Genomic DNA, 15854 nt, shown 5'->3' on the forward strand with positions numbered 1-15854 from the left:
GGCGTGAGCCACCGCGCCCGGCCAGAGTTCTTGATTTTTATTCTTATTTTCAAACCCTGAGAAAGCTGTAGAGGAACATCTCCACCGTGGAACGCTGGCCACCTTGCATGCATCATAGGCATAGGCTTGAATCCAGGGATCTCTGAGTCTTAGCAGAATGCTGTGTGATGTTCCTAGAATAGAAGAAAATAGGAGGCTGATAGGGACCTGGAGGCAACCTCCTCGGGGAGGCAGTCAGGAGACAGCTTCTCCTCTCCTCACAGTTTCTGATGAGGTGTGGGGCTTTCTCCCCACTCCCTCAGAATAGCACTGCTGAATACAAAATCATCTGGCCGCAGTCTAGAATTGGCTCCCGTTCAACAGGGTATCTCGCAACTCACGTTGCAGTCATCTGGCCCCTTTTGTTTCAGTACAGTTGTCCCTTGGTATCTGCAGGGGATTGGTTTCAGGATTCCTGGCAGATATTAAAATCAGCGGTACGCAAGTCCCTGATATCAAATGGCATAGTATTTGCATGTAACCTATGCACATCCTCCTCTCATATATTACTTTTTTTTTCTTTGGTGACAGTCTCACTGTGTCACCCAGGCTCTGGAGTGCAGTGGTGCGATCTCAGTTCAGCTCACTGCAACCACCTCAGTCTCCCAAGTAGCTGGAATTACAGGCGTGTGCCACCACGCCCAGCTAATTTTTGTATTTTTAGTAGAGACGGGGTTTCACCACATTGGCCAGGCTGGTCTCAAACTCCTGACCTCAAGCGATCTACCCACCTCAGCTTCCCAAAATGCTGGGATTATAGCTGTGAGTCACTGCGCCTGGCTGACTTTTTTTTTTTTTTTAATTGAGACAAAGTCTCGCTCTGTCGCCCAGGCTGGAGTGCAGTGGTGCAACCTTGGCTCACTGCAACTCCTGCCTCCTGGGTTCAAGCAATTCTCCTGCCTCAGCCTCCTGAGAAGCTGGGATTACAGGCACCCACCACCATGCCTGGCTAATTTTTTGTATTGTTTGTTTCCTTTGAGACAGAGTCTCGCTCTTTTGCCAGGCTGGAGTGCAGTGGCGCGATCTCGGCCCACTGCCACGTCCACCTCCGGGTTCAAGCAATTCTCCTGCCTCAGCCTCCTGAGTAGCTGGGATTACAGGCATCTGCCACCACACCTGGCTAATTTTTGTATTTTTAGTAGAGATGGGGTTTCACCATGTTGGCCAGGCTGGTCTTGAACTCCTGACCTCATGTGATCCACCTGCCTCGGCCTCCCAAAGTGCTGGGATTACAGGTGAGAGCCACCGTGTCCAGCCTATTATTTTTTTATATCGGTTTTTTTCTAAATACTTTTGACCCGAGGTAGGTTGAATCCCAGATGTAGAAACCACAGATACAGAGTCAACTGTATTGTCGTTTTTGATGTATGAGACAAGGATCACAAGCATCTATCACCATTGTGCATTTTTCCTTTTGCACTGTATGTAAGTAATAAACTACCTGAATCTAAAAGTGGCTTGGCCGGGCACAGTGGCTCACGCCTGTAATCCCAGCACTTTGGGAGGCCGAGGCGGGCAGATCACGAGGTCAGGAGATCTAGAGCATCTTGGCTAACACGGTGAAACCCCGTCTCTACCAAAAATACAAAAAATTAGCCGGGCGTGGTGGCGGGCACCTGTAGCCCCAGCTACTCGGGAGGCTGAGGCAGGAGAATGGCGTGAACCCGCGAGGCGGAGCTTGCAGTGAGCCGAGATAGCGCCACTGCAGTCTGGCCTGGGCGAAAGAGTGAGACTCCATCTCAAAAAAATAAAAAATAAAAGTGGCTCAATGTATCTTTACTGGCTGAATCGGTCAGGCCGTGGCCTTGCCAAGTCTTGTTTGTGTGGTTGACAAACCCTAGCTGGCTTTCTTTTGCCCTGCACTCTAGGGACCCATCAGGAAAAGACAAGTTATCTAGCACATGAGGTGTGATGAGATAGCACGGCCGGGTTGATGCAAAACCATCTGTATCTAGCGGTGGGTATTATCATCAACAAATATGTTTTAAACATCTACTTTCTGAAGCACATTGTGTTAGATACTGCAGGATACCAAAAGGAGGTAATCTGTGCTCTATTGAGGTTTATAATCTCGGTGAGAAAAAAGATCATAAGCATGTAGTACATACACTAACAGCCATTGATTATAGGATATGGTGGGTCTACAGTTTCTTTTTCCACTTCCCCCCATACTTTCCCCCTTTTCAGGGTGTAGTTCAAACCAAACTGTAATAAGAAAAAAAGAAGGCGGGCACAGTGGCTCATGCCTGCGGTTCCAGCCCTTTGGGAGACTGAGGCAGAAGGATGGCTTGAGCCCAGGAGTTCGAAACCAGCCTGGGAAAAGTAGTGAGACTCGCCGGGCATGGTGGCTCACGCCTGTAATCCCAGCACTTTGGGAGGCCAAGGCAGGCGGATCACCTGAGGTTGGGAGTTTGAGACCAGCCTGACCAAAATGATGAAACCCTGTCTCTACTGAAAATACAAAAATCAGCCAGGGGTGGTGGCACATGCCTGTAATTCCAGCTACTTGGGAGGCTGAGACAGGAGAATCGCTTGAACCCCGGAGGCGGAGGTTGTGGTGAGCCGAGATCGCACCATTGCACTCCAGCCTGGGCAACAAGAGCGAAACTCTGTCTAAAAAAAAAAAAGAAAAGAAAAGTAGTGAGACCCTGTCTCTACAAAAAGCACAAAAATTGGCTGGGCACAGTGGCTCACACCTGTAATCCCAGCACTCTGGGAGGCTGAGGCGGGTAGATCACCTGAGGTCAAGAGTTTGAGACCAGCCTGACCAACATGGTGAAACCCCATTTCTACTAAATACAAAAAAATTAGCCAGGTATGGTGGCCCATGCCTGTAATCCCAGCTACTTGGGAGTCTGAGGCAAGAGAATTGCTTGAACCCGGGAGGCAGAGGTCACAGTGAGCTGAGATTGCACTATTGGAATCCAGCCTGGGAAACAAGAGCGAAACTCCGTCTCAAAAAAAGAAAAGAAAGAAAAGCACAGAAATTAGCCTGGCGTGGTGGCAGCATCTGTAGTCCCAGCTCCTCGGAAGGATCACTTGAGCCCTGGAGGTCATGGCTGCAGTGAGCTGTGATCACACCACTAATCTGGGTGACAGAGCAAGACTCTGTCTCAAAAAAAAAAAAAAAAAAAGAAAAGGAAAGAAAGAAAAGAAAAGAAAAAAATTCTTTCCCTCTGATTTTCTTTTTCATATTTTTTATTTATGTACTTAATTTATTTTGAAACAAAGTCTTGCACCATTGCCCAGGCTAGAGTACAGTGGTATGATCATAGCTCACTACAGCCTTGAACTGGGCTCAAGTAATCCTCTGGCTGGAACCTCCTGAGTAGCTGGAACTACAGGCATGCACCAACACACCTGGCTAATTTTTAAATTTTTGTAGAGATGGGGGTTGTATTAGTCCATTTTCATGCTGCTGATAAAGACATAGTTGAGACTGGGCAATTTACAAATGAAAGAGGTTTAATTGGACTTACAGTTCCACATGGCTGGGGAGGCCTCACAATCATGGCAGAAGGCAAGGAAGAGCAAGTCACATCTTACGTGGATTGTGGCAGACCGAAAAAAAAAAAAAAGCTTCTGCAGAGAAACTCCTGTGTGCGTGTTTTTTTTTTTTGGGTTTTTTTGTTTTGTTTTGTTTTTTGAGACGGAGTCTCGCTTTGTCACCCAGGCTGGAGTGCAGTGGTGCAATCTCAGCTCACTGCAAGCTCCAGTTCCTGGGTTCACGCCATTCTCCTGCCTCAGCCTCCTGAGTAGCTGGGACTACAGGCGCCCGCCACCATGCCTGGCTAATTTTTTGTATTTTTAGTAGAGACGGGGTTTCACCGTGTTAGCCAGGATGGTCTCAATCTCCTGACCTCGTGATCCACCTGCCTCAGCCTCCCAAAGTGCTGGGATTACAGGCATGAGTCACCGCGCCCATCTAAACTCCTGTTTTTTAAAACCATCAAGCCGGGTGCAGTGACTCACACTTCTAATCCCAGCACTTTGGAAGGCTGAGGCAGGCAGATTACTAGAAGTCAGGAGTTTGAGACCAGCCTGGCCAACATGGTGAAACTCTGTCTCTACTAAAAATAGAAAAAAATTAAGACCGGGTACGGTGGCTGTAGTCCCAGCCTTTGGGAGGCTGAAGCAATTGGATCACCTGAGGTCAGGAGTTCGAGACCAGCCTGGCCAACACGGTGAAACCCCATCTCTACTAAAAATACAAAAAATTGGGCTGGGCACAGTGGCTCACGCCTGTAATCCCAGCACTTTGGGGGTCCGAGGCGGGTGGATCACGAAGTCAAGAGATGGAGACCATCCTGGCCAATGTGGTGAAACCCCGTCTCTACTAAAAATACAAAAATTAGCTGGGCACCGTGGCTCATGCCTGTAATCCCAGCACTTTGGGAGGCCAAAATGGGCGGATCACGAGGTCAGGAGATTGAGACCATCCTGGCCAACATGGTGAAACCCAGTCTCTACTGAAAATACAAAAATTAGCTGGGTGTGGTGGCATGTGCCTGTAATCCCAGCTACTTGGGAGGCTGAGGCACGAGAATCGCTTGAACCCAGGAGGCGGAGGTTGCAGTGAGCCGATATTGTGCCACTGCACTCCAGCCTGGTGACAAAGCAAGACTCAGTCTCAAAAAACATAAAACAAAACCAAAACTTCGCTGGGCATGGTGGCACACACCTGTAATCCAGCTACTCCTGAAGGCTGAGGCAGAAGAATCACTTGAACCTGGGAGGCGGAGGTTGCAGTGAGCCGAGATCGTGCCATTGCACTCCAGCCTGAGTGTTGAGCAACGAGAGTGAAATTCTGTCTAAAAAAAAAAAAAAAAAAAAAGAAAGAAAAGAAAAGGAGACTTTATTTTCTATAAAGGGTTACAGCTTGTAAGGTGACCGTGCTGATAGGCTGGGAAGTGTAGCCTCTAGTGAAGACCAGAGTCAGGTACTTTGAAGGATGAAGGGGTGGGACAGGAGCTTTATGCTGAATGGATTGGCTAAACATACATATGCAACAGGTTATAGGAGGAGGTACGAATATTTATGAAGGTGGTCCTGAAGCACGAATATTGAAGAAACATGTATGTTACATATGACCCATGTTCACCTTGCAGTGGAGACTTAACACTTAAATGTATTACAATTTGACCTATATGTCAAAAGGTCTTTTCAGGACACAAAGGCACTCAAATGTACAGCCTCTGTAAACTAGACAGAACTTGTCCGTGGTTGATAGTCTCCTTATCAGCAGAAGGTTACTGAAATAAGTCTCTTGTCCAATCAAAGTTATAGTTACGGCTTGTGGAACAAGGGGTCAGTTGGCCAGTGTCTGGTGAGGGGTAAGCTAGAAATTTTAATATTGATTATCTTAAGGCTAGTGCTTGTTTAGCTGCTAGAGAAAGAAAAACCTTGTGGCAGTTAAACATGGTTTATTCTTTAAGTGTAGGGGTGTGTGACTTAACTCTTGCCTAGCATGGCCTTAGGTCTTATTTATAATTTGGTATCATATTGCCACAAAGAGTCCGTTCCATCAGTCTTTAAACACATTATTTATTATTATTTTTTGTTGTTGTTCCATCAGTCTTATGCTCTCTGTTTTCACATTAATGCTGGTCAGTTGTTGTGTCTCAACCGCAAAAGGGAGGGGGTATAAGGAGGCATATCTGACCTCCCATCCCGTCATGACCTGGAACTCAGTTTTTAAGGTTTTTCTGGGGTCCCCTTGGCCAAGAAGGAGTCTGCTCAGTCAATTGTGAGGCTTAGGATTTCATTTTTAGTTCACACTTCTGAACTGTGGATTGACAGGTAGAGGGGAAGGTTTTCCCAGTAAAGATGGCCTACAATACCCATTCTCCAGGCAGAGTTGGGAGGCTACATGTGTATGATCTGGCTGTGGAGGATTCCCCATTAGATACCTGCACTGATCCAGTCAGTCTCCCTCTCCACACTTAGCTTTGTACCATCTAGAGAAACCTGACTTTGCTCAGGGATAACTGGCTGGGTGATCCTGGGTGGTTTGAATCCAGCCAAATTCTACAGCTCATTTTCTAAAACCTCTTCCAGAATAGAAGATTTTATACATAGATAACAACAAGGATGTGTATGACCCCTTGCCAAAGGCAGGAAATCAGCCTTCAGCCCTGGGAATGAGCTTAATCCATGGCAAGTACTCAGCAAATGCTTCCTGTAGTTAGTGGTGACTATTCTCTGAGAAGGGAGAACTGGCCCTTGGCCAAATGAGGCTGGGAAGGCTGCATCTAGAAGGTAGGACAAAAAGACAAGGCTAAATTTGCATTTTCATTTGACTGATAGTATCATAAAACTCTTAGCCCTACCTATTTCAGCTTGGCACTGCCACTTGGCTCTGCCTTTTAATCTCCCCTGCCACCTTCCAGCGTATTTTGGTTTTCTTTTTTTTTTTGAGACAAGGTTTTGCTCTGTTGTCCAGGCTGGAGTGCATCGGTGCCATCACAGTTCACTGCATCTCTGACCTTCCAGGCTTAAGAGATCCTCCCAGCCTCCTGAGTAGCTAGGACTACAGGCACATGCCACCGTACCTGGCTAATTTTTAAAATTTTTTCTAGAGATGGGGTCTCACTGTTTTGCCCAGGCTGGTCTCGAACTCTTAAACTCAAGCGATCCTCCCACCTCAGCCTCCCAAAGCATTGGGATTACAGCATAAGCCACCATGTCCAGCCCCACCCTGGAGTTTTATAGTTCACCAGAATGATACTCTTTCCTCTCTCCATTTCTATTTTTTTTCTTGTTAGATTTCTCTTGCAGAGAGGGGTCCATAATAGTGGGGTCTCTTTGCAGAAAAATTTAGAAACAGCTGATAAGAGCATTAGAGGGAACCAAATCCAACTCATCAAATTTACCTAATTTGATGAATGTGGAAACTCAGGCCTAAAGAAGTCATTTTGCAGTATGTTACTAGTGGTCAAACCAGGCTGGATAGGCCCACTTTCACTGGACCTTTCTTATGAAGCATCTGAGGCAAAATGCCAACATTCAGTCTTCTTCTATATCAATAGCTTTCACCTTGGCAGAAGTCAGCTGATAAGCCTCAGGTTTCAAATACGCTGAATTAAAATTATTCTATTTTTTATTACCCACCTACCAGGATGGCTACAATTAAAAACATTGGCTGGGGGTGGGTGTGGTGCTGGAAAAAAAAAATTAGGCTGGGTGCTGTGGCTCACGCCTGGGAGGCTGCAGCAGGAGGATCACTTGAGCCCAGGAGTTTGAGACCATTTGAGCCTAGAAGTTTGAGACCAGCATGGCCAACATGGTGAAACCCCATCTCTACTAAAAATACAAAAATTAGCCAGGTGTGGTGGTGCACACCTATAATCCCAGCTACTTGGGAGGCTGAGGTAGGAGAATCATTTGAACTGCGGAGGTAGAAGTTGCAGTGAGCTGAGATCGCGCCAATGCACTCCAGCCTGGGCAACAGAGCAAGACTCTTTCTCAAAAAATAAAATAAAATAAAATAAAATAAAATTAAATTAAAAAGACTGAAAATACTAGGGATATAGAGCAACTAGAACTTTCAAACATTGCCGTGGAATGTAAATTGACCAAAACACTTTGTAAAACTGCTTAGCACACCTACTAAAGCTAATCATACACCTGTGTAACCTAGCAATTCCCTTCATAGGTATTTATTCCAAGATAATTAAGAGCATTTATCCCCAAAAGACAGGTACACAAATATTCAGAGCAGCTTTATTTGTAATAGCTAAAAACTAGAAACAACACAAATATCCATCGATAGGAGAATGGATAAATAATTTGTGGTATACTCATATAGTCAACTACTACAGAGCAAAACCAAAAACTAAAAGAATGAATTACTGATTCACTCAGCAACATGGATAAATCTCATACACATTATGTTGATGAAAGAAACCAAGGCCCGGTGCGGTGGCTCACATCTGTAATCCCAGCACTTTGGGAGGCTGAAGCGGGTGGATCATGAGGTCAGGAGTTCAAGACTAGCCTGGCCAAGATGGTGAAACCCCGTATCTACTAAAATACAAAAATTAGGGGCCAGGCACGGTGGCTCATGCCTGTAATCCCAGCACTTTGGGAGGCTGAGGCAGGCAGATCACGAGGTCAGGAGTTAGAGACCATCCTGACCAACATGGTGAAACCCCGTCTCTACTAAAAATACAAAAATTAGCTGGGCGTGATGGCGGACACCTGTAATCCCAGCTACTTGGGAGGCTGAGGCAGGAGAATTGCTTGAATTGGGAGGCCGAGGTTGCAGTGAGCCGAGACTGCACCACTGCACTCCATCCTGGGTGACAGAGCAAGACTCTGTCTCAAAAAAAAAAAAGAAAAAAGAAAAAGAAACCAGATACTGTAGGTTCCATTTATATAAAATTCAAGAACAGAACAGACAAAAAAGACTCTATGGTGATATATCAGGATAGTAATTACTGAGAAGCAAAGATATTTTAACATGAAATAACCTCTGGGATACTGGAAATATTCCAGATCTTGATCTAGGTGATAATTACATGGATATATACATATAGAAAAATTCAGCTTAAACTGAATAAGATTTACCCATGTTCTATATGTAAACTACACCTCAATTTTTTAAAAAAGTGCCCCATATTGCATCTGCATTGTAGTAAACACAATACAATAAAATACCTTTATCATAAAAAATATTTTATCGTTAAAATTCAAGACTGTCAACGTCACTGCTTTCATCAACTCATTCTTGGCAGATTGCATTGGTCTCCAATTGCTTTGCCTACTACCAATTCCTCCTCCTCTCTGACAGGTCTTTCTTGCTGAGCACATTTGATTTTACTAATCTCCAGGTTAACAAACTTCCTTGGCTCCCATGTGTCTGTGGGATACAGTATAGGCACCTCAGTGAAGCAAACAAAGACTTTCCTAATGCACCCTCTGCCTTTCCAGATTCAGGGCGACCTCTCTCCTCTATGCCTTTAATCCCTAGCAGCAGAACCTCCTTCCACAACCCTCTCTCTTTTTTAAATTTTAAGACAGGGCCTCACACTGTCACCCAAGCTGGAGTGCAGTGGCGCGATCTCGCCTCCTGGGCTTAAGCAATTCTTCCACCCTAGCCTCCCGAGTAGCTCGGACCCCAGGGGCGCGCCAACCACGCCCTGCTAACTGTTGTATTTTTTGTAGAGACAGTGTATTGCCATTTTTCCCAGGCTGGTCTCAAACCCCTGGGCTCCAGCGATCCTCCCGCCTCGTCCTCCCAAAGTGCTGGGATTACACGCGTGAGACACTGCACCTGGTCCACATCTTTTCACCTGTGAACGAAGCAAGCGCCCTGTGCTTCCACGGCCTACCTGGTTCTTACTCGGTCAAATTCCTACTCGCATTTCACCATCCCGTTCTCAAGGGTTGGCTCTCAAATGTCTGACAATGGTTCCCACGGCCCTCAGTTCCTATCATCATAAACTCTTTGTGAGCTCAGCACATTCATTATATGAAAACTCTCTATATTTTATTCTGTCCACTCTTGAGCTAAATGTTTCCAGAGAGCTAGCAGAATTTGTTTTCAGCGTTAGATCCCTCTGCTAAACAAACAGGTGCTAATAGAATCACTTTGCTAAATAAATGGGAGCTAACAGGATTGAATATGAGTTCCATTTTTGTCCCAGAGTTCTAGTTTTCATATAAATATTTCTTCCCATTAAATTCGTCTCTGCAGAAGAACTTGGGGATGAAACCCGATACAGACAAGACAGCTTAAGTAAGACATAAATGAGTGTTGTCTCTAGTTTGAGTTTCCTATTTTTTTGAGACAGTCTCCTGCACTGTCCAATAGAATAGCCACCAAAAATATGGATATTTAAGTTTAAATTAGAAGTGAATAAAATTGGCCGGGCGCGGTGTCTCACGCCTATAATCTCAGCACTTTGGGAGGCCAAGGCGGGCGGATCACCTGAGGTCGGGAGTTCGAGACCAGCCTGACCAACATGGAGAAACCCCGTCTCTACTAAAAATACAAAATTAGCCGGTGGCGCATGCCTGTAATCCCAGCTACTCGGGAGGCTGAGACAGGAGAATCACTTGAACCCGGGAGGCAGAGGTTGCGGTGAGCCGAGATCGCGCCATTGCACTCCAGCCTGGGCAACAAGAGCGAAACTCCGTCTCAAAACAAAACAACAACAACAACAAAAAAACAGAAGTGAGTAAAATTGAAAATTCAGTTATTCAGTTCAAGTACTCAAAAGCCTCGTGTGGCTAGTGGCTACCGTATTAAAGAGCGCAATGTGCAATATTTCCATCATCACCTACAGTTTTATTGGGCAGCGCTGCCCTGGTCTTTATTTTCCCTTGTTGGAACGCTCTTCCACGCTGCTCCCACACCATGTCCCCTATCACCATTATTATCCTCATTTCATCTGTAATTACTTGCATCTTTTAATAGGCTGGGAGTTCTAAGACAGAAGGGACTGTGTCTCACTTCTGTTGTTCCAGTGTTTAGCTTTGAAACCCAGGCACACAGTAGGTACTCAGTAAACAGAATGCGAGGGACCGTCCAGAGACACCAGTCCCAAACTCTTTTCCATGCTGATCGGTCCCCCATAAGTCTCCGGCCTTTTTTATTTTAAAGCTTATTTTAAAGCATGTCCCTGAAGACGAGTGGGGAGAGCAGACCACCCGCTGATTCCAATTCCCTAGGCGGCCGCGGCGAGCTGCGGCGTCTCTGTGCCCCGGCCTGCCCCTATCCCGCCTGCGCCCCGCCCCCGCCCGGCTCGCGCCAAGGCCCGCTGCTGGCGCCGCCGCCATCCCGGCGCGTCACTGCGCAGGCGCGGCCCGCGAGCGTGGGGTGTCTCGAGGTGCCGGGTTGCAGGCGCTCAGGAGCGCTGGGGTTTGAGGCCTGCTTTCTGCTCGCGCCAGCAGAGCACTACCTGAGGCAGCGAGGCGCAGCGAGCCTAGCCTCCCCGCGCCCTGGGCAAGTGTGGCCATGGAGAATCAGGTGTTGACGCCGCATGTCTACTGGGCTCAGCGACACCGCGAGCTATATCTGCGCGTGGAGCTGAGTGACGTACAGGTAAAGGCCGGGTCGGGCGGCGGGAAGCGCGCGGGATCGCGGCTCCGGGTACCCGCCAGGACCCCTGCCCCCTTTGTCCGCGTGCACGCCGGAGAGCCTGCAGTGCGCCAACAAGGTCGGCGACGCGGTGCGCTTACGGCGTGCTGGCGCTTTTCGGGGCTCATCTGCAGATCTCGGGCCGGGGGCACAACCCCCCGAGGGCTGCAGGAACCTTCGGGTCCCCAGAGAGCTCTGCCTGGGCCTCTCAGGCTACCCCGGGCCTCTTCTTTGTTCGCAGTCGGCGGCCTTCATGGAGCCCAGGCCCGGCCCTGGCTGCCTGGCCGTCGGGGTTCGAGTTGGCTGGGGCCCTTCGAGATGTGGGATGAGCTTGTTGGGTCAGGGGTGCGGTTGTGACAGCGGCTTGCTGGGCCGTAGCTGGATGCCTGCCGCTGTCCTGAGAGGTCCAGCCAGGCCCCTCGGACATTACTGAGGCTGGGCGCTGCGGGAGGTGGGGGAGGGGGAGGGGTGGGGGGCCATGGGGGGGCCACACCCACCTCGCAACCGTTCAGTGATGGAAATCATTCTCATTACTTTTAATTTTAAAATTCACAAGAGCTGGAGGAAGTGATTTCCCCCTCTGTTCTGAAGGTTGTGAGCTCAGGTTTGCTGAGTTGCACAGAGAACTTAAAAAGTTCTTAAGTTACATGAAGCATTTCTGTTTGAGCTCCTTGGCCCTTAATGTAAGCAAGCTGAAGGCACGTAATAGTGGAGACTCCAGGACCTGTGTATCCTCATGTCTCTGTCCAAACTAAAGATTCTGGGCTTTGAGAAACTGGAATTTTCATTCTGGAAGGTTCTTTCTTTCTTTCTTTTTCTTTTCTTTTTTTTTGAGACGGAGTTTCGCTCTTGTCGCCCAGGCTGGAGTGCAATGGCGCGATCTCGGCTCACCGCAACCTCTGCCTCCCGGGTTCAAGGGATTCTCCTGCCTCAGCCTCCCAAGTAGCTGGGATTACAGACGCGTGCCACCACGCCTGGCTAATTTTTGTATTTTTAGTAGCGACAGGGTTTCACCATGTTGGCCAGGCTGGTCTCGAACTTCTGACCTCAGGTGACCCACCCGTCTCGGCCTTCCAAAGTGCTGGGATTACAGGCATGAGCCACCGCGCCCAGCCTCTGGAAGGTTCTTTCTACAGTCATTCTTATTGGAAACTTCTCCTTAACATCTATGGCACTTTGTCATCTCTTTCACTCCATTTAACTCTCTCTGCCTCTGAACAGGCATCTGCTTGGATCACCCGTGGATCCAGTAAAATGTAGGTGCTTTCTGAGTGTCGACTTGAATTTATTGAATTTAGTATAATCTTTGCTTCTGGAATGTAAACAGTTTTCCTGTTGAAAGATGAAGACAGTAGTGGCCAGAATGCCTTTAAATAGGCTATGACATTGCATGGTGTGTCATTTAATGTGTTCATCCAGACTGAGGCTATACTTTTGGGTCAGAGTATGAGTAAATGTTCTGTGCTGTCTCCCTCTACTGCTCCAGGGTGGTTTAATAGAATAGGAAAAAACAAACAAAATCTTTTGTAGATGGGGATCAAAGTCCCCGTCTAGAGAGGGTTCTTCCAGCAGTCAATAAAAAAGTACGGAACAGGCCGGGTGCTGTGGCTCACGCCTGTAATGCCAACACTTTGGGAGGCCGAGGCGGGAGGATCACCTGAGGTCAGGAGTTCGACACCAGCCTGACCAACATGGAGAAACCCCATCTCTACTAAAAATACAAAATTAGCCGGGCATGGTGGTGCATGCGTGTAATTCACTATGTTGGCTACTCGGGAGGCTGAGGCAGGAGAATTGCTTGAACCCGGGAGGCGGAGGTTGCGGTGAACTGAGATGGTGCCATTGCACTCCAGCCTGGGCAACAAGAGTGAAACTCTGTCTCAAAAAAAAAAAAAAAAAAAAAAAAGTAACCATCTAAAAATTTTTGGGGAAAAATAAATCATTTTTCCCCCTTATTGAGTTTTTGTTTTCTCTGGGGTTTCACATCTGTAGTTTTGAGGCACCCATATTTCAACTACCATTAGTTTAAAAGCATGATGTTACCCTCATAAAAGAGTGTTTACATGTGTTAGCAATCCTCTAACACATGTAAGGTAGTACAGATTTACAAAGATGAGTCAGACCCAGCTTTTCAAGGGCATGCTATCTAGAAGGAGGCGTATCATATACAAACAAAAAGTTTTGTGTAGGAATATGTTTATTGGTAGAATTGGAGTTGGATGTTGAACCAGGTATCTGGTGTTAAAGGAATTTGTTACCTTTCTTTCATTTAGTTAGTGATGACTTCCAGAAATGAGAATTATTTTTGTCAAACTAAGACTGGGAGAATGTTCCAGAAAGAGAAAGGCATAGACTTTTAGACACTTGTAATCTCTGACTTAAGCCGTGTCAATGCCCAAAGGCCACCAATAACACACCCGTAGTTAAACAAGTTGGGTTTATTACTCATTGCATTGAGAGAGCATACTCCATGGGGAACCCTGGGGTGTTTCGTTAGGAGGGTGTTAGAACTGATTATAGGATTTGGGTGTTGGTGATTAGGGGAGGGGAGGGTTAAGGAGGTTGGGTTTCACTTCAGATAAGATCCTGTAAGAAAATATGGGAGTTTCGTGGTTGGGTATCTGAATAAATCTTATCTGTAGGGCAGGGAGACTAGTATAAGAACAAAACTGTAATTGCTACAGGAGTAGCAGTCACTCAATTTGGCCAGAGGGTGTTTGGTATTTCGTGGGTGGCATAGCCACTATGTATTTGTCTGTGCTTATAACAAAATTGTGAAATGGCCTTTGTCTCATTTTATGAGGATTTCAGAGTAACCTTGTCTGAGGTTGGTATTCTGTGAGATTGTTTATGTCCCATAGGAGAATAACATGGCCTGGCTGTGAGTGCTATGCTGCTTCTGGAGTGTCACGGGTTGCCTTTTTTTTTCTTTCTCAACTGATTGCTCTGTGCAGGGCCTGTTGAAACCAGTGGTTTTACATGTGCAGATTTCTTATTAAAAAAAAAAAAAAAAAAAAAGAAAAGCAGCCGGGTGTGGTGGCTCATGCCTGTAATCCCAGCACTATGGGAGGCCGAGACGGGTGGATCATGAGGTCAGCAGATCGAGACCATCCTGGCTAACACGGTGAAACCTCGTCTCTACTAAAAATACAAAAAAATTAGCCAGGCGTGGTGGCGGGCGCCTATAGTCCCAGCTACCAGGAGGCTGAGGCAGGAGAATGGCGTGAACCCGGGAGGTGGAGCTTGCAGTGAGCCGAGATTGCGCCACTGCACTCCAGCCTGGGGGACAGAGCGAGACTCCGTCTCAAAAAAAAAAAAAAAAAAAAGAAAAGAAACCAGTGGTTCTGGCTCTGGATGAAGCACTTCATTTATTTGTTCAGTAAAAATCGTTTATGGAGTACCTACTCTTGTCTATCATTAAGCTAGGTGTGGGGTTCTTGGACAGCACTTTAACACTCTCTGCTTTCTATAGCATGACCCACAGCTTATGTGTAAGTGTGAGTTTTAAAGTGTTAAGTTCCAGTTTGGAGGCATTGGCTCTGTCTCCCTCCATCCTGACACAGGGAACTGTCCAGTCATCACATCTCTATTCTGTCTTTGATGCTGCAGGGCTAGTGACTATGAGAGAACACGGCTGATGTGAGGAGAAATGGTGGACAATAAAGACTTCAGCAGTGGCATCGTCTGTGCTTGAGGTGAATGGTAGCAAAGAGGCCAGCTAAAGCAGGGTTACTTTCAAAATCGAATTTACTTTCACGATGAGCATAATGAACGTGTTTGTCCCGAAAAACATAGTTGTTAAAGCATTGGTTTATTTACAAGGTGCTTGTTTGTTTTGGGTGTTGTGAGCAGAGAACAGAGCGTAGCTGTATTTGAGAGCTGTTTGAAAGATATTGTTCCTGTCCTTACCTAACAGAGTCTGGTGGAAAGAGTGCTAACTGAACACATGAGATTGGGTCCTTGTTCTTATTACACTTATGCTCTAGTGACCATGATTCACTTAACCTTTATGAACCTGACGCTCTTCATCCAGACAGATACGAACAGTAGTGCCTAACTCATAGGACCATTTTGAGATTTGAATTGGAAAATGGATTTGAAAGTGCTTTGCAAATTCTAGTGTGCAGTTCAAGTGAGTGATTATGATGATTGCGATATTAAACCTTAGATGAGAGGGATGGTCACAGAGCAATGGAAGAATAGGGCCTATTAGCAGACCTATTCATATATGAAAAGTTAAGGTATGACAAGAGGCGCTCTTACAAATTAATGAGGAGAGAATGACCCATTCAGGAAATTGTACTGGGACAATTGGTAATCCAAATGGCAAAAAGAAAATAAGATCCTGCCTTATGCCATACACAAAAATCAGTTTCAGGTGCATTAATGACCTAAACGCATAAAGAAAAACTACTAAAAAGAAATATAGGAGACTATCTTTATAATATTGGAAAGGGGGAGAATGTGTTAAGCAAGATGCACAAAACACAAACCCTAAAGACAAAGATTGGCATATTTAAGACAAACTTGAAGAAGACATTTGCAGTGCATATCATTGAGAGATGACTAATATCATGACTATTTAAAGAACACCTACAGACCAATAGGCAAAAGACGTATTACCTAATAGAAAAAGGGGCAGATAATATAAACATTTCGGAGTAAAAGGAAACAAGAATGGCCAATAAGTCTGAAAAGATGCTTGACTGCAATTATGACCAGGCACATGTAC

General features: G+C 46.3%; 1 protein-coding gene across 1 annotated transcript in view; it reads left to right on the forward strand.

The window, feature by feature from the left end:
* The first annotated feature begins 10783 nt into the window (after nucleotides 1-10783).
* Nucleotides 10784-15854, forward strand: part of HACD3 (3-hydroxyacyl-CoA dehydratase 3) — a 47372-nt gene continuing 42301 nt past the window's right edge. The window contains exon 1 of the mRNA XM_003827985.5: nucleotides 10784-11086. Coding sequence (XP_003828033.1) covers nucleotides 11000-11086 — 87 coding nt within the window. The 5' untranslated portion in view covers nucleotides 10784-10999. The remainder of the gene's footprint in view (nucleotides 11087-15854) is intronic.

Source organism: Pan paniscus, chromosome 16 (genome assembly GCF_029289425.2).
Source record: "Pan paniscus chromosome 16, NHGRI_mPanPan1-v2.0_pri, whole genome shotgun sequence".
Classification (NCBI taxonomy): domain Eukaryota; kingdom Metazoa; phylum Chordata; class Mammalia; order Primates; family Hominidae; genus Pan; species Pan paniscus.